The sequence below is a fragment of the Melospiza melodia genome, chromosome 3 (genome assembly GCF_035770615.1).
Source record: "Melospiza melodia melodia isolate bMelMel2 chromosome 3, bMelMel2.pri, whole genome shotgun sequence".
NCBI classification, from domain to species: Eukaryota; Metazoa; Chordata; class Aves; order Passeriformes; family Passerellidae; genus Melospiza; species Melospiza melodia.
Genome location: NC_086196.1, coordinates 39,045,641 through 39,058,761, shown reverse-complemented (window position 1 = coordinate 39,058,761; position 13,121 = coordinate 39,045,641). Strand labels below are relative to the sequence as shown.

Sequence of the window (13,121 nt, the reverse complement as noted above, 5' to 3'; positions counted from 1 at the left end):
GATGCCCTCACACCTTTTGTAGCACACTCACTCCTGCCATCACCCCAAATGAAACATGGAAATGGTACCTTGGGGATAATAACACTTCCCTAGAACCAGCAAGAGCTGCTCACATGCTATAATAATAGGTGCTGTGTAAGTGCTGCAGATGGAAAGTGGATATTGGCTCAATATTTGCAAAATGGGAATAATAAGCCCAAAGTCTTCCAGAAGACTGTTTGATGAGTGTGGTGCAGGAAAGAATGTCCACCACCAGCTCTTTATTCTGCTGATGAATTAAGTGCACGGTGTCTTGCTGTGAAGAATAAGTGGAACAGACACGGGGAGATGTCTGACATATATTTTGAGGTGCATTTAATATTGTAGTGTTTCCGGATTCCACTAGCATGCATGGGGCTTTGGCTTCAAACCAATGTTTGCATCAGTACCATGTGTCTCTGGAACAGCAGTGCTTACTTTAGAGCTGGCTATGAAAATAGTTTCCACTATAACCCCTTGTTTTCACATGCTTCTTTTATTTTATTTTGAAAATCCTCTTTTGAGTCAAAAATTTCCATCTGTATCTTTGCCAAAAGGTGAAGTTTTTCCCTCTTCTTTTTCTTCAGCTTGGAGGGAGAATCTTTCAGATGTTTTTGAGTCATGGGAGAGTGGAAAAAATGCATTTTCCCAGTAGGATAAAAAAAAAGTCCACATTTTCACAGTAGTAGAAACATACAGGGAAGGGAAACTGAAGGCTGAAACTTGCATTTTGGTCCAGATAGTTCTGTAGTAAACCAGCTTCATAGGGAAGGACTTTGATTTGCCAAAGGCAGAGATGATTCTGATTTTTGGAAGTTAATCAGGCAGGCATGGCTCCAGGTTTGAAACTTTGCTGACATTCAGTTCAAAGTAGTGTCTTTACAGCTGGCCATTTAAAAACAAAAGAGGCAGTCCCCAGTGGACTTCTGTCCTTCAGAGCTAATTATAGTCCAGCAATACATTTGCATTCATTCTAAAATCTAATTGAATGGAGAGGAACTAGAAGAACACTGGTGCCAAACAGTTTTGAAACTTTTTCTCAATTCTCACTCAAGTCAGCAAGAGCAAACAAATACTGTTGAAATCATGGGCAGGCTGATGCAGTTCAGAAGGGCCAAAGTGCAGGACAAAGTATGTACACACGACTGGCTTGAGCAAATGAGAAACTTCATTCAGTACAGCTGCCAATTTATTTGTTGGATATCTTTTCCCCTTCACATAGGCTAGGAAGCATCAGTGCAAAACTCCACTGTGCTATGTGTAGTTACACTGAATCAGTTAAAAAGCAGAAAAGGGAAATGGAAAGGAAAGAGGCAGGCATCTAACCATCATGCTGATGAGTGATCCTGCACCCCTGTGCTGCTTTCTATTACTGTTTTCTCCCATTTGAGAGTTCTAGTGGATACATTACTAGTAAGTCCTCTGCATGTATTCCAGAAAATCCACAAGATCTGAACAACTTGGGGGCTGATGATACTGTTGTGACCCTCAGTTTCATATTTTCTGGCTCTTTTGAAACTTTAACTATGCAGCCTGCACATTTCATTAAACCTTTTGCTTTCTATCATTCAAAACCTGTTCCAAATGTACATACATTTGGCAAAGGCATCCAAAATGATGTGTTTATTTTGCTTCAGCGCCAAAAAGCAGTGATTCATTAAGGAGCTTGGAAACGCAGAGGAAAAACCACAGCCAGCAACCACCACACGTGCCCCGAAGAGCAGAGAGCTGTGTTTTTCTAAGGAAAATGGTTAGTGCAGCTGAATCAGTGTCATGGCTGCTTCTCTCTCTCAGCTGGGAAGGCTGGAGAGCACAGGAATTCTCCTGGGTAGTTTGGCTTTGTTGCAGCAGCAGCAGCAGCCAGAAGGCAGCCAGAGGCTGCTGTTAGGCCCAGAGGGGAGAGAGGAAAAATGCAAAATGGTGAAGGGGAGTTGGTCCTGCTGGTAGGAGCCTCTCCGTGAATGATGAATTAGGGACCTCCAGTACCATGCCACAATGAAAGGTGCAACAGGCCTTGAGAGAAGAGGTGGAGGAGGAGAGGTGGTGACCTGGAGAAAGAACAGGCCTCCAGCTGCCTTTAGCTGCCCTACTTCATTTTCCCAGCTGGGGACATGCCAGCTTGTATCAGTAAAGGGGCCTGTTCATTCTGTTTATCGTAGCTACTGATACAAACTCTAGCAGCAGCTAAAGCCTGTGAAAACCTGGCAGAAACCCGACTATTGAGGAACTCTACACTCCAAAGTGCCATTGTTATGCCACTGCTTTCTTCTTCCCCAGTGGCCTGAACTAGGACAGGCAGGATGCTATTTATAATTCCTAATGTAGTCCTTTTTTGTCTTTCATCATAAATCTGGAACCCTGGACAAAATTGAAATCTGGTGACAAACACACTGTTGATTAGAAAATGTCTGATGGTTATTTTCTGCCTGGAAAGGAAATTCTGTCCTGTGGTGTCACAGCGCTGCCACACAACAGGAGGTGCTGGGATCCAGGAGCCAGAATGAGGCACAGAGGAAATGATCATGTATGAAGTACATTAATATCAAGAGTTCTTGCAACTAACAGTCATAAACATGTAGAAGAGTTTTTGAAAATTCAAGGTGTAAAATTTAAACCAGGACGGTGGCATTTTTATGGCAATTTACATTATTAAATATTAGGGTGTGACCTCACAGACTTTCGGTAATATGTCATGTCACCTACTGGGGGGTTCTTCATCTCTTTTTCAGGAATATCTGATTTAGGCTTAGGGACATCATGTGATCCAGTATGCCAGCTCCCCTCGATGCTTTAAACAAAGACAGAAGGTAGCTTTTTCCAGCATTAAGTGAACACTACTTAGCCCTTAAAGAAGGCAAGAGTCTTATCCTGAAGAGCACACATTTCTTAAAACATATTAATTGTCAGTAAATTCAAATTTAAAAACTCCAACACTTGTGTCAGATGGGTCTGATTAATCTCTAATTTTTTCACCTCCATAATATTACACAAGTACTTCTCCAAAATCTGCATGACACCACTTCTACTACTTGTATCAGAAGTCTTTAGGCAGCTGATAATTTTTAAAAAATAGATGTGAACATAATAGTACTCCAAACAATTGGTGAAATACTGAGTCTGTGAGAAAATGAAGGTTCCTGCATAGGCCAGGCTTAATGAAGTGAAGCAAGGGAACTGGCTCCAGATCATCACAAGCAAAGTAAACAAATATTAGCAACAAGTGTGGGATGGAGGTCTAAAATCTCAGAGGGATTTAAAGTTTTAGAATTTGCCCTTAAAGAACATTAGGGAAAGAAAAAACATTTGAAAGATATTGTGGAACAGAACTGGCTGGGGATGAAGCATGTAGAAATGGAAATGTAGGAAGAAAGCACAGTGGGTGTGTAGGGCAGTTTCTGCAGCTGAGGAATATGCACAGGAGAGGAGCAGGTCTGCTCTTCACCACTCACTAAATATTTGTGTTGGGACCATTTTCTTCCTATTTTCTGCCTTTCAACCACACGCAGTATGTGAATTACTTTAAAAGTCCAGTGTAAACAATACCACAGAAACTGCAATCTGTTATTAAAATGACAATGGAGATTTTTAAATGTACTTGCATTCTTCAAGTCTGTAAAAGTCATTCCTAGAAAAACTTGCTGAACAGCTACTTAATATGGGAAAGAACAATGTCAAGTTAAAGGATACAACATAAGAAAGCCACAGATCAGATGATAAAACCACACAAGTAGATCTATAAGCACTCATTACTAACCTTTTAAGACCATATTGATGTGTTTTTATGCAAGTTTCCTCCAGGCACAGGTAAAATCCCTGAGACAGAGAGCACAAAGAGATGCCCATGGCTGAGGGCACCTAGCACACAGCCTGGGTGATAAATTATTGAAATCCTGTTGCCATTAATTGTTTACCTGCTTCTCAGTGTTCAAAACTGGCTTGCAAACCGTTATGGTGAATAATTTAGAGCAGCAAACAGGTTTGCAAGTGCAGAACCAATTCGGAGATAATTTGTGAGCAGAAAGAAAACCCGTCTGTGCCAAATCACCAGGAATGGCTTTGCCCAGTTGTGCTGGTTTTCCTGCCTCTGATGAGAAAGATCTAGTATGGATAAATAAGAACAGACATTGAAACAGGAGTTGAGATCATCTGAATACTAAACAAGTCTGAGCCCCTCAGATCTTCCACAGGTGACGGCCTTGCTACCCATCACCCAGGGCAATCTTAATGTGGACAAACAAATCTCATCCAAAACACTTCTGCTGTATGTTTTGATCAGAATAACCCATATTTGCATATTAACTCCTCCTGTGACCTAAAGTTCTGAACCCTTAGCTTCCAAATTTAGAGACTGAACTACAGAAGCTCCTCTCAGTTCTGTATAGTTGCCTTCCATTCTACTATGTAGACAGAATGCAATGGGGATTTTTGTGGCAGGAAAACCGGTGATGATCACTCACAAAAACAACAGCCTCTTTTTAAAGGAAGATTTCAAGTTTTTTTTTGTTTTCCTTACACTTGGGCACTGAAAATGGTAGGTGACACTGGTGAAAGCACAGCATTGCTAAGCCATTAAAAGTAAAGAAAGGACACACAAAAATATTTTTAAACATTTTCAAATGAGAGAAGATTCTGGAGTTATTGAAAAGTCTCTGCTTATTACAAGGAAATGGCCTAAATGCCCAATATGCTGCCTGTATAATCCATTAATATGGCCTGTGACTTGGTTTTGATGGTGCCTGTTTAAGAACTGCTTTCAGTTTCACAGAAAACAGAATTAGCTTTTTGCTCAACCACAGCTGATATTTCAGTCTCAAGCAAAGAGACTGTGCAGGTATCCTCCCCAAACTCTTCCCCTAATGACTGCAGGTTCTCTACGGACAGGTACAAATTCAATACCATGGTCACACTTACTGTGACCATGGCTAAAAAAAGGACCCAGCTTCTTGCTCATGTTTGCTCCATGCCGTGACCTTTGCTTTGTTTGTTGGATCATTCAGCTCTGCAGCCTGCCAGAGACCGGGCTGATCATCTTCCAGCAGTTCTGCAGGAGTTGTGAGTGAGTGGAACACATAAGAAATGACCTGTTTGGATCATTTCTGCTCTGGACTCAGTGCCATCCTCTTGGTTTTTCTTAATAAGCACCTGGGAAATAGTCTTTTCCTGTTACATTTGCCAGTCTTGCATTACAAAACCTGGGATTAAATGTGATAGACCCTCCTCATAGCTTCTGTTATATTTAGGGCCATAAATTAATCTTGGTAACTGAGAGAATAGAAATACAATTTCCCCTTTCTAAAATGCCTCTTAACATGAGCCTATAGAACTGTAAAGACCAGGCAACAACATGCTGTAAATTGTAAGTCATCTATTGCCATCCATCATCCCAGTATATTAAACACACTGAAATAGACCTGTCTTTGATGTCTTATTGAAGGGAAGGAGCTTACACTTTCATATGTGAGATAGATCATTGTGTGCATTATCTCACTCTGACTTTGGAAAAATTTGGAAGTTTTACATCATCTTCCACGAAGAGACCTCGTCCAGCCATTTCAACAAGTGAGACATTCTAGTTTTACAAACACCTCTGAAATTCAGGGAGAAGCTAACTTTTTTCCTTTTGGTGGGATATTTCCCTTCTTGAGGTTCAACAGAGTGCCTCTTTAAGAGTACTCTTCACAGTATCAACGCAGTAACTTTGGGCAAGAAGTAACTTTGGGCAAGAAGAGAAGAGTTCTGTGTTGTAGCATGTAGCAATCAACATTATTACTCACATTGGATCTCAAATCTACCTGGGACACAGGTTCCAGGAACCGCATTGATGCTGCTGTGTCAGAACAGTCTGGCATGACTTACTGGCACCTCTTGTACCCATCAGCTGAACTGCTGCTTCACCACCTGATGGAAAACACTCATATTTTAGCATCTTTTTGCAGAATTTCCTTCAGTACAAGACTAACCTTGGATAAAATGATCATGGAAATTTTAATCCTGAAATTCTTTCTTTAATCTTTCCCTGCCTGTTTTTGCTTTACTTGCGATTGTGGATTTCCAGAAACCCCAGAAGACTAAAATACTGCAAAATGCTTAGAAGTTCTTTGTGTGTCTTACCCTCTTAGATGTTTAGATGCAAAATGGAATATACAGCTTAAGATATCATAGGATCATCTACATCCTAAAAGACAAGTATACCAGATAAAAGTGTATTCTATCTACATAATTGTAATCTTAAATCTCTGCTAGAATAATTTGTTATATCCTTAAACTGTCAACTGTTCTACATGCCAGCTATCAACATGGCAAGAAACCTAATGCACAGATGAGAACACCTCTGTCATACTGCAGAATTAAAGTCCACAGACAAGCAAATATTAAATGTGTGTATTTTGTGTGGATGCTCACATGTGAATGTCAGTAGGATGCTAGAATCTTTCTGTATGGAGGCAATTACATAAATATAGTCCTGCATATGAGAAATGTAATATATCTTTCAACAGCCCAGTGTCCATTACCATTCACAGAAAAGAAAGTTGTCACCATCAGTTAACTTAGGAAGAAAAAAACAGAAACAAACACAACAACTAAAGCAAAGGAAACTGGCAACTACTTGAGTTACATGAAGGATGTGGTAACTAAATTTCATTTATTTAGCTCATGAATTGACTTTAAGGACTTTATTACGTCACATGAAGCATTGCAGACAGATGGTATACACTTTTGCATTGTAAACTGGGCATTTACGCAGGAGGGGAACACAATTTCCTTTGATAAAATTAATGAGATTCACCAGAGGCAGACAGGAAAACTTTTATGTTCCTGTTTACAAGAGACTCCAAAGAGGTAACTCGAGTTTCTCAAAACAAACCCTTTAAAAATAACTTTTCAAGGTAAGAAAAATGAATGTGCCAAATGGCATGCAAAAAAAATCCTGAGAAATTAATGATAGAAGTCATATAATACAACAAGCCACCCTTCTGGAATCCTTTTCTTGGGTGGACAAAGGGACCATTAGGCCATCTCCCTTGCCTTTGGCTCCCACTGCACAGTTCAGTCTGGTTCTCTGCATAAGCCCCACTCAGTTGTCCTCAACACTGTGCTTTGTATGCAACCTGGATTTGGGGGTGTCAGAGTCCTTCCTTCAGTGCTTCAACATGTTGTTTCCTTGCAAGGGCACTCTTGAGTTAAAGTGCAGCATGTCTGTGTTTCCCAAGTGCATTGGCTTTTTCCACACCTTTTGTTGGAGACCGCTTTCTGCGGTTTCCATCTTATCTTGTGGATCTCTTTCCAGCTCTCTCACACCACACAGCATCTTTTTAAGGGAGAGACAACAACACTGGATATGGGACAGCACTTTTTGTCTGATAAAAAGCACAACAAGGCAATGGGATTTCTACCTACCCTTTTCTACTTGCACAGCTATATGTACATAGCAATCCCTTTTCCACCAGCACTAGCTCACTAGGAGCTCATGTTGAATTTCTCCAAGCTCCTGTATGGCGTGAATTTCAAAGATACATTCCTTGGCCATATAGGTTGTGTGGTTTCATCCTCCAAGTCTGACTTTTTTCTCATTTTGACTCTATTAAAACTTGTTTGAAAGACCTGAGTTTGTTAAATAATCCAGATAACTCTGTGACTGCCTTGTTCTCATTATCACTCTGTTAATATTTACTGTCTAAAACTGCTGCCAGTGGTGATTTATTTAGTCTTTTTAAAGCTGTTTGAAAAAATACTTCTCTAGATTACTGATGAAAACTCTGAAGAGCCTCCCTGCAGCTCACCAACATCTTCATTAAATGCTAGTGCTGCTTGGACAGTTGATCTGCTTTTCATTTAGCTCTTCATCTGTTTGTGCTTTATTAATTTTGTGCTGTACTCACTTTTTTTCTCTTACTAAATCAAGCACCTAGCAGACGTCTATTACACTCAAGCCTCTGGCAATTTAATGCATAATCATATAAAATGAGGGAAAAAAAGAGCTGTTTACCAGGACCTATTTTCTATAAAAAACCATGAAGACTAGCATTAGTTGTATTCTCCATGTATTAGCTGACAATCACAGTTCTGCCTTCCACATAGGCAGCAGCAACTTCTTGCGCTCCTTTTGTGTCCTTGGTATGGGCCCCACACTAACAAACACACTTCTCCATCCTTGAAACACCACCACAGTGCCAACACAGGCAAAGATCAGTTAGCCAGAAAACACTTCAACCCCTCTAGGATTTTCCTCTGGGACTTCCAGACCGCTAGGAAATTGCAATTTCACCTTGTTTTGCTAATAGATGTTCTTTAGGTGGGTCTTAGGTGTCCTCCTGTGATATATATGCCTCTCCCTGCTTATTTCTAGATGCTGCATAGTAATAGCTATTAAGTGCTCAAGTTTTTGGGGGCTTTTATTTTTTATTTTATTTTTGGTAACAGTTACTTGTTTGCTTTAGCGTTAAGCTTGTATCACTGCTTGGATGATGCTTATGCTTTAAGGAAGACAAATTAATAATTTATTTTGCCCTGGAGCTATATGCACAATGTCTGTTTTCCCCCATCTTGCTCATAAGTTTATCCCATTTATTCTGTCCCTTCTGTCACCTGTTACGGCAGAGTGCTGTCTGGATACCGCTGTCTTTGGCTATCTTCTTTCTCCCAAAACTAAAAGTAGTCCTGTCTTCCATTATGTACCTGAGTGTGTGGCGAGCGCCGGGCACTTTTCCAGAGCTCAGCCACAGCCAAAGGAGCCTGGTCAGGATCCCATGCCCTGCCCGGCCGCTCCTTTTCCACTCGTGGCGGCAGCGCAGCCTGGAAACTGCTCCCGACAGCAAAGCACCTCCAGCCAGGGCGATGGGATCGCTCCCTGAGGCTGTCTCAAGTTTCCCCTGTACCTTCAGAGGGGATGAGAATAACTCCGTGTCTGGACTAAGGCTTTGGAGCAGGGCGGGGGGAGGCAGGGAGCGGGACGCCAGCGGCGCGGGAAGCCCCGCCGGTAGCGCTCCGTCCTTCCCAAACTCCGAGTGGCTAAAGGGGAAACTCCGTGTAGCTAAAGGGGGGTTTTCTGCCTTTGATATTTATTTTTTTAATTTTTAAATATTTTTAATTTCTTTCTTAAAGACCCCCGCGACCGGGGCGCTGCTGCGGGCCGGGCGGGGCCGGGGCGGTGCCGGGGCGGAGCGGGGCGGGTTTGAGGGCCCGGTGTCCGGGCGGCTCGGCGGGATGACAGGCGGCAGCCGCGGGCCCGCAGCCGGAGCAGCCGCCCCCCGCCAGCCGGCGGGGAGCGCGGGCCCGGCCAGCCCCGGGATGTGCCCTCGGCAGCAGCCGCGGCGGAGGCTGCGGGCGGCGTGAGCGCCTCCCGGCCGAGCCATGGGCCAGACCTCGGTCTCCACGCTGCCCGAGCCGGCCGGCGGTGAGTACCGGGGCGGCGGGGCGGGGGCTCCCGCCGGGGGTCCCTGCTGGTGGCGGGGCGGGCGGAGCGGTGCCCGCGGTCCCGGGCGGGCGGAGCGGTGCCCGTGCCTTCGGAGCGCTGCGGAACGCGAGGCGCGGCCGCTCCCGGCGCTGCACTGCCCGGCTCCCCGGCGGGCCAGGGGCTCCGCCGTGCCTCGCAGCTTCCCCGGGGCTCGGGGCTCCTTCTTCTCCCGTTATTAAATAAATAAGAGCGAAGGCTTCCCTTTCGTAGGGAAAGGGAAGGAGCTCTGGCACCTCGCCCAGGAGCGCGGCTAGTAACCCGCCCAGCTGGTTGCTTTTAGCTCCAGGACATTTTATGTGTAAGCAGACTGTTGAAAATAAATAAATAGCGTGTGAGTGGAACTGTTTCGGGTCCTTTTCCCCGCCACCTCCATCCCCCCACTCCCATCCCCCCAGTAAAGCAGTCCCGGCTGTTGGCAACTTTTTGAAGGTAGTACGAGCTTCTTGGGAATGTTGTTAAGATAATCCGGTGTGTTTTAGTTACTGAAGAGTGGGTCTCTTCCCACAATAATAGGATGTAGAATCGGAATTAACTTGAGCGAGATTTGAAGTTTCCTGCGAAATTCCTGCATGCCTGTTTTTCCTCAACGCCTGTTTCCTTTAAATCCACAAAACAAACAAACAAACTGAAAACCAAGCAAAAAAACCCCCAACCAACAAAAATCCTGTTGGGGACTTTAATGCTGAAGACTGAACTTTTTCCTTAATTTGCTTATTGCTGTTAATGTGGGAATGTTTTGTCAAATGGGAGACAGCGCAACAAACTTTCTCTTTTCCCCTTTTATTTTTCCTTCATTGCTGTTCCAGAGGATAGTTTTAGTATTAACACATAATTTTCAGACAAACTTGGTTATATTCCTAGTCACACCATCCCAGTCAAAACCTTGGATGGTTTTCTCACCTGTCAAACATTGCATGAAAGAAAAATTGGACCATTTCCAAGAAATGTTACCATCCTGTTGAAGGTTTCACCCGGCAGCTAGTGTGTTAGGATTGTTTCAAGGTAGTCATTGGAAAGCAGATGTAAGGAAACAGATGGACTGGTTAAAAATTTTTGTTAAACTTCCTGTACAAAAACAGTGACCAAACTCGAGTTCAGAAGTCTATTGTGAGAGCATTTTGCCTTGGGGGGGCCGGTATCTTGACCAAGGATAACTGTGGTGCCGGTGTTTGCTTGGCTGGCTGATAATGGACAATAATTGCGCTGAATTTCTAGCTTTGCCTCAAAGAAAAAATAATCACTGTTGAATTATTTCCTGATTGAAAAGAACATTTTCAGTCAGGAGCAGTGAGAGACAGGTATCTGAAGATGAAAGTTCCAATGATGCTGCCTCAATATTGCCAAGTAAATTTTAGTTATCTTCATTTTAAGAGCACTGCAGTTTGTGATGAGACAGTGGCAGTGCCCCTGGGAGGTTTCTGGCAGAGTAATCCCACTGCACTTTTATTGCTGTTGAAATTGTTGGTAGGGTGTATCCTCAACAAGGAATGATAGGGGCAAGTGGGTTTCTGGGTGTCATGGATGGGGTGCACTCATTTGTTTTCTCTAGTCTTTTTTACTGACATGATCTGGATGCTTAATCCATTGTGAAGTTTGGGAGGCCCTATCCATGTGTGATCAGGGCAGGAGAATGACTTTCACTGGTTCCTGTTCCATGGGTTGCCCTTTAGGCAAGCAGGCCTAAAATCTTCATTGATTTTGGTGTTCCAGGCAGCTCCAAGCCATTTAAGTGTTTGACAGCTGCTAGAGATTAGAGTTGAAGGAGATATCTGTCCTGCACACGCAGGGGCTACAAATCTGTTTTAGTGCTAGGGAATCAATAGTGCATTCAGATCCCCAGTGAGCCACACAACAGCAGCTGTGAGGAGCTGCTTGCCTGTTTGCTCCCTTTTCCTCCAGCCATGCCAGCCTGCAGGGCTCAGACCCTGCCCCACGAGCCCTGCTGTGGCTCTGTGCAGGGGAGGCACCACTGATAAATCACCACGGGGCCTTCGGGTAGACTGCTCAAGTGAACATGGTTTGATGTAGCAAACTAAAGTAAAAGATTTTTCCTGAAAGTCACAGAGTGACTTAGAAGAGATAAAATTAATACATAACACAATGCTTAGGATGGACCTCAGCCAGTGTCCTGAAGGGCTGGGTTTTTAAGATTTGCTTTAAGTTAAAGGTTTTACTCTTGGAAATGTAAATATATGTTGAAGTATTTCAACAGATCAAGGTCCCAGTGTCACTTTCCTGTTGGGTTAAGGGCAGGACTGAGGTCTAATCATAAAATTCAAAGTCCTTCTCTACTGGGCAGATGTAGACTCATACCAGATGGATTAGCATGCCTATAAAGAGAGGAAGAACTTCAGATTTTCATACTCCATTGGAACTTTCTTTAGCCATACTGTCGGGCTAGACTTTGCCATCAGCTGCATGTGAGTGGGTATTGAAGTGTTTTGGACAGGAGGATCTGGGCTTTAATCATCTCTCATAACTATGAGTGGTAGATGGGCAGCAAAGCAAGCCTTAGATTGCCTGGTTGGTGTCCATAAGCAGCTTTTGCTCCTTCTCCCAGATTACATCTTTCCAGCCACTTAGAAAGTTTTTTAAAGCTTGTTGTTATTTGCCATGGTTAGAAAATGTGAACAAACATCAATCACAACAGGAGCTTGGGAAGACAATATAGATAATGTGGATAATGGGGAGCACATATCCTTGTTCATTTTCTTTCCTCTTCTCTGATTTTCCCACGCCTGGCAGGACTTCATTAATGTGATCTCTCCCCATTTACTGCCTGGAGTTGAGTGCTTTTGGAGGTTATCAGCCATTGTGTGCAAAAGCTATCTCTTCTACTTTCTGATCTACAGCTTATCAAAGGGCAGTAGAGCTGTGCGCTTTTTTCAGGTTGTTTTTTTTCTTTTTCTCTTTTCTCTTCTAGATTTCTTCTTTCGTAGTTCAGTACCAACCATAGCACAGAGAAACAAACAGTGGAGACATGATCAGCATATTGGGAAGGTAGCATTTCAAAGCTGAACTAGTTAGGTGGGAAAAGATTTTTGTTGTTTCTTGAGTTGCGATGCCTTTTCAAGAATGAAATTTCCAGTAAAAACAGACCTTGTTAGTGTTCCTAGGAATAGGTCAGGCAGCTCAGCCTGGAATGTGGAGCACAAGCAGAGGGTAGGACAAGTTGCAAAGGGAAGGTCCCGGGAAACTCTTGCCCCCCTGGTCAGGGTGCTCACTGGGGTCAGAGCCCTGCGCTGACCTGCTGTGCCAAGGATGAGATCTGCAGGGCTGCTATTCAGTGCTGGGGGAGTTCCTCTCCTCACATGCGTTTTGCAGAAACAGAGCACAAACTGTCTGGCTTGCATTTCATCCTTTTACAGACACACAGTTTTGTTTTTTTCAAGGGCATGAAAATGTACTTCAACAGCACAGGAAAACCATTTCCCACCCAGCTCCCCCCATGAGATGAAAGCAGTCCCTGGTAGGATCCTGTTGTTTGTTGACCTTGGCACTCGGTGAAATGATTCTCATAGGTCAGCAGTGAACATGTTTCTCAGACTGCTGCTTTTCATCTCTCTTGGCTTTATGGGATTTCCTGTTCATGGACGAGGAAACAGCAACTTCACCTGTGTCTGTGCAGAGGAACTGTAATTGTGTAAAC

General features: G+C 43.5%; 1 protein-coding gene across 4 annotated transcripts in view; it reads left to right on the top strand.

Annotated features, from left to right (window-relative positions):
- Positions 1–13,121, top strand: part of PHACTR2 (phosphatase and actin regulator 2) — a 135,104-nt gene that overhangs the window by 48,929 nt on the left and 73,054 nt on the right. Inside the window, exon 1 of one of the 4 annotated variants that reach the window (XM_063151386.1) lies at positions 9,309–9,412. The exons of the other annotated variants lie outside the window; for them this stretch is intronic. Coding sequence (XP_063007456.1) covers positions 9,370–9,412 — 43 coding nt within the window. The 5' untranslated portion in view covers positions 9,309–9,369. Of the gene's footprint in view, positions 1–9,308; positions 9,413–13,121 lie in introns of those variants that run through there. 4 annotated transcript variants of the gene reach the window in all.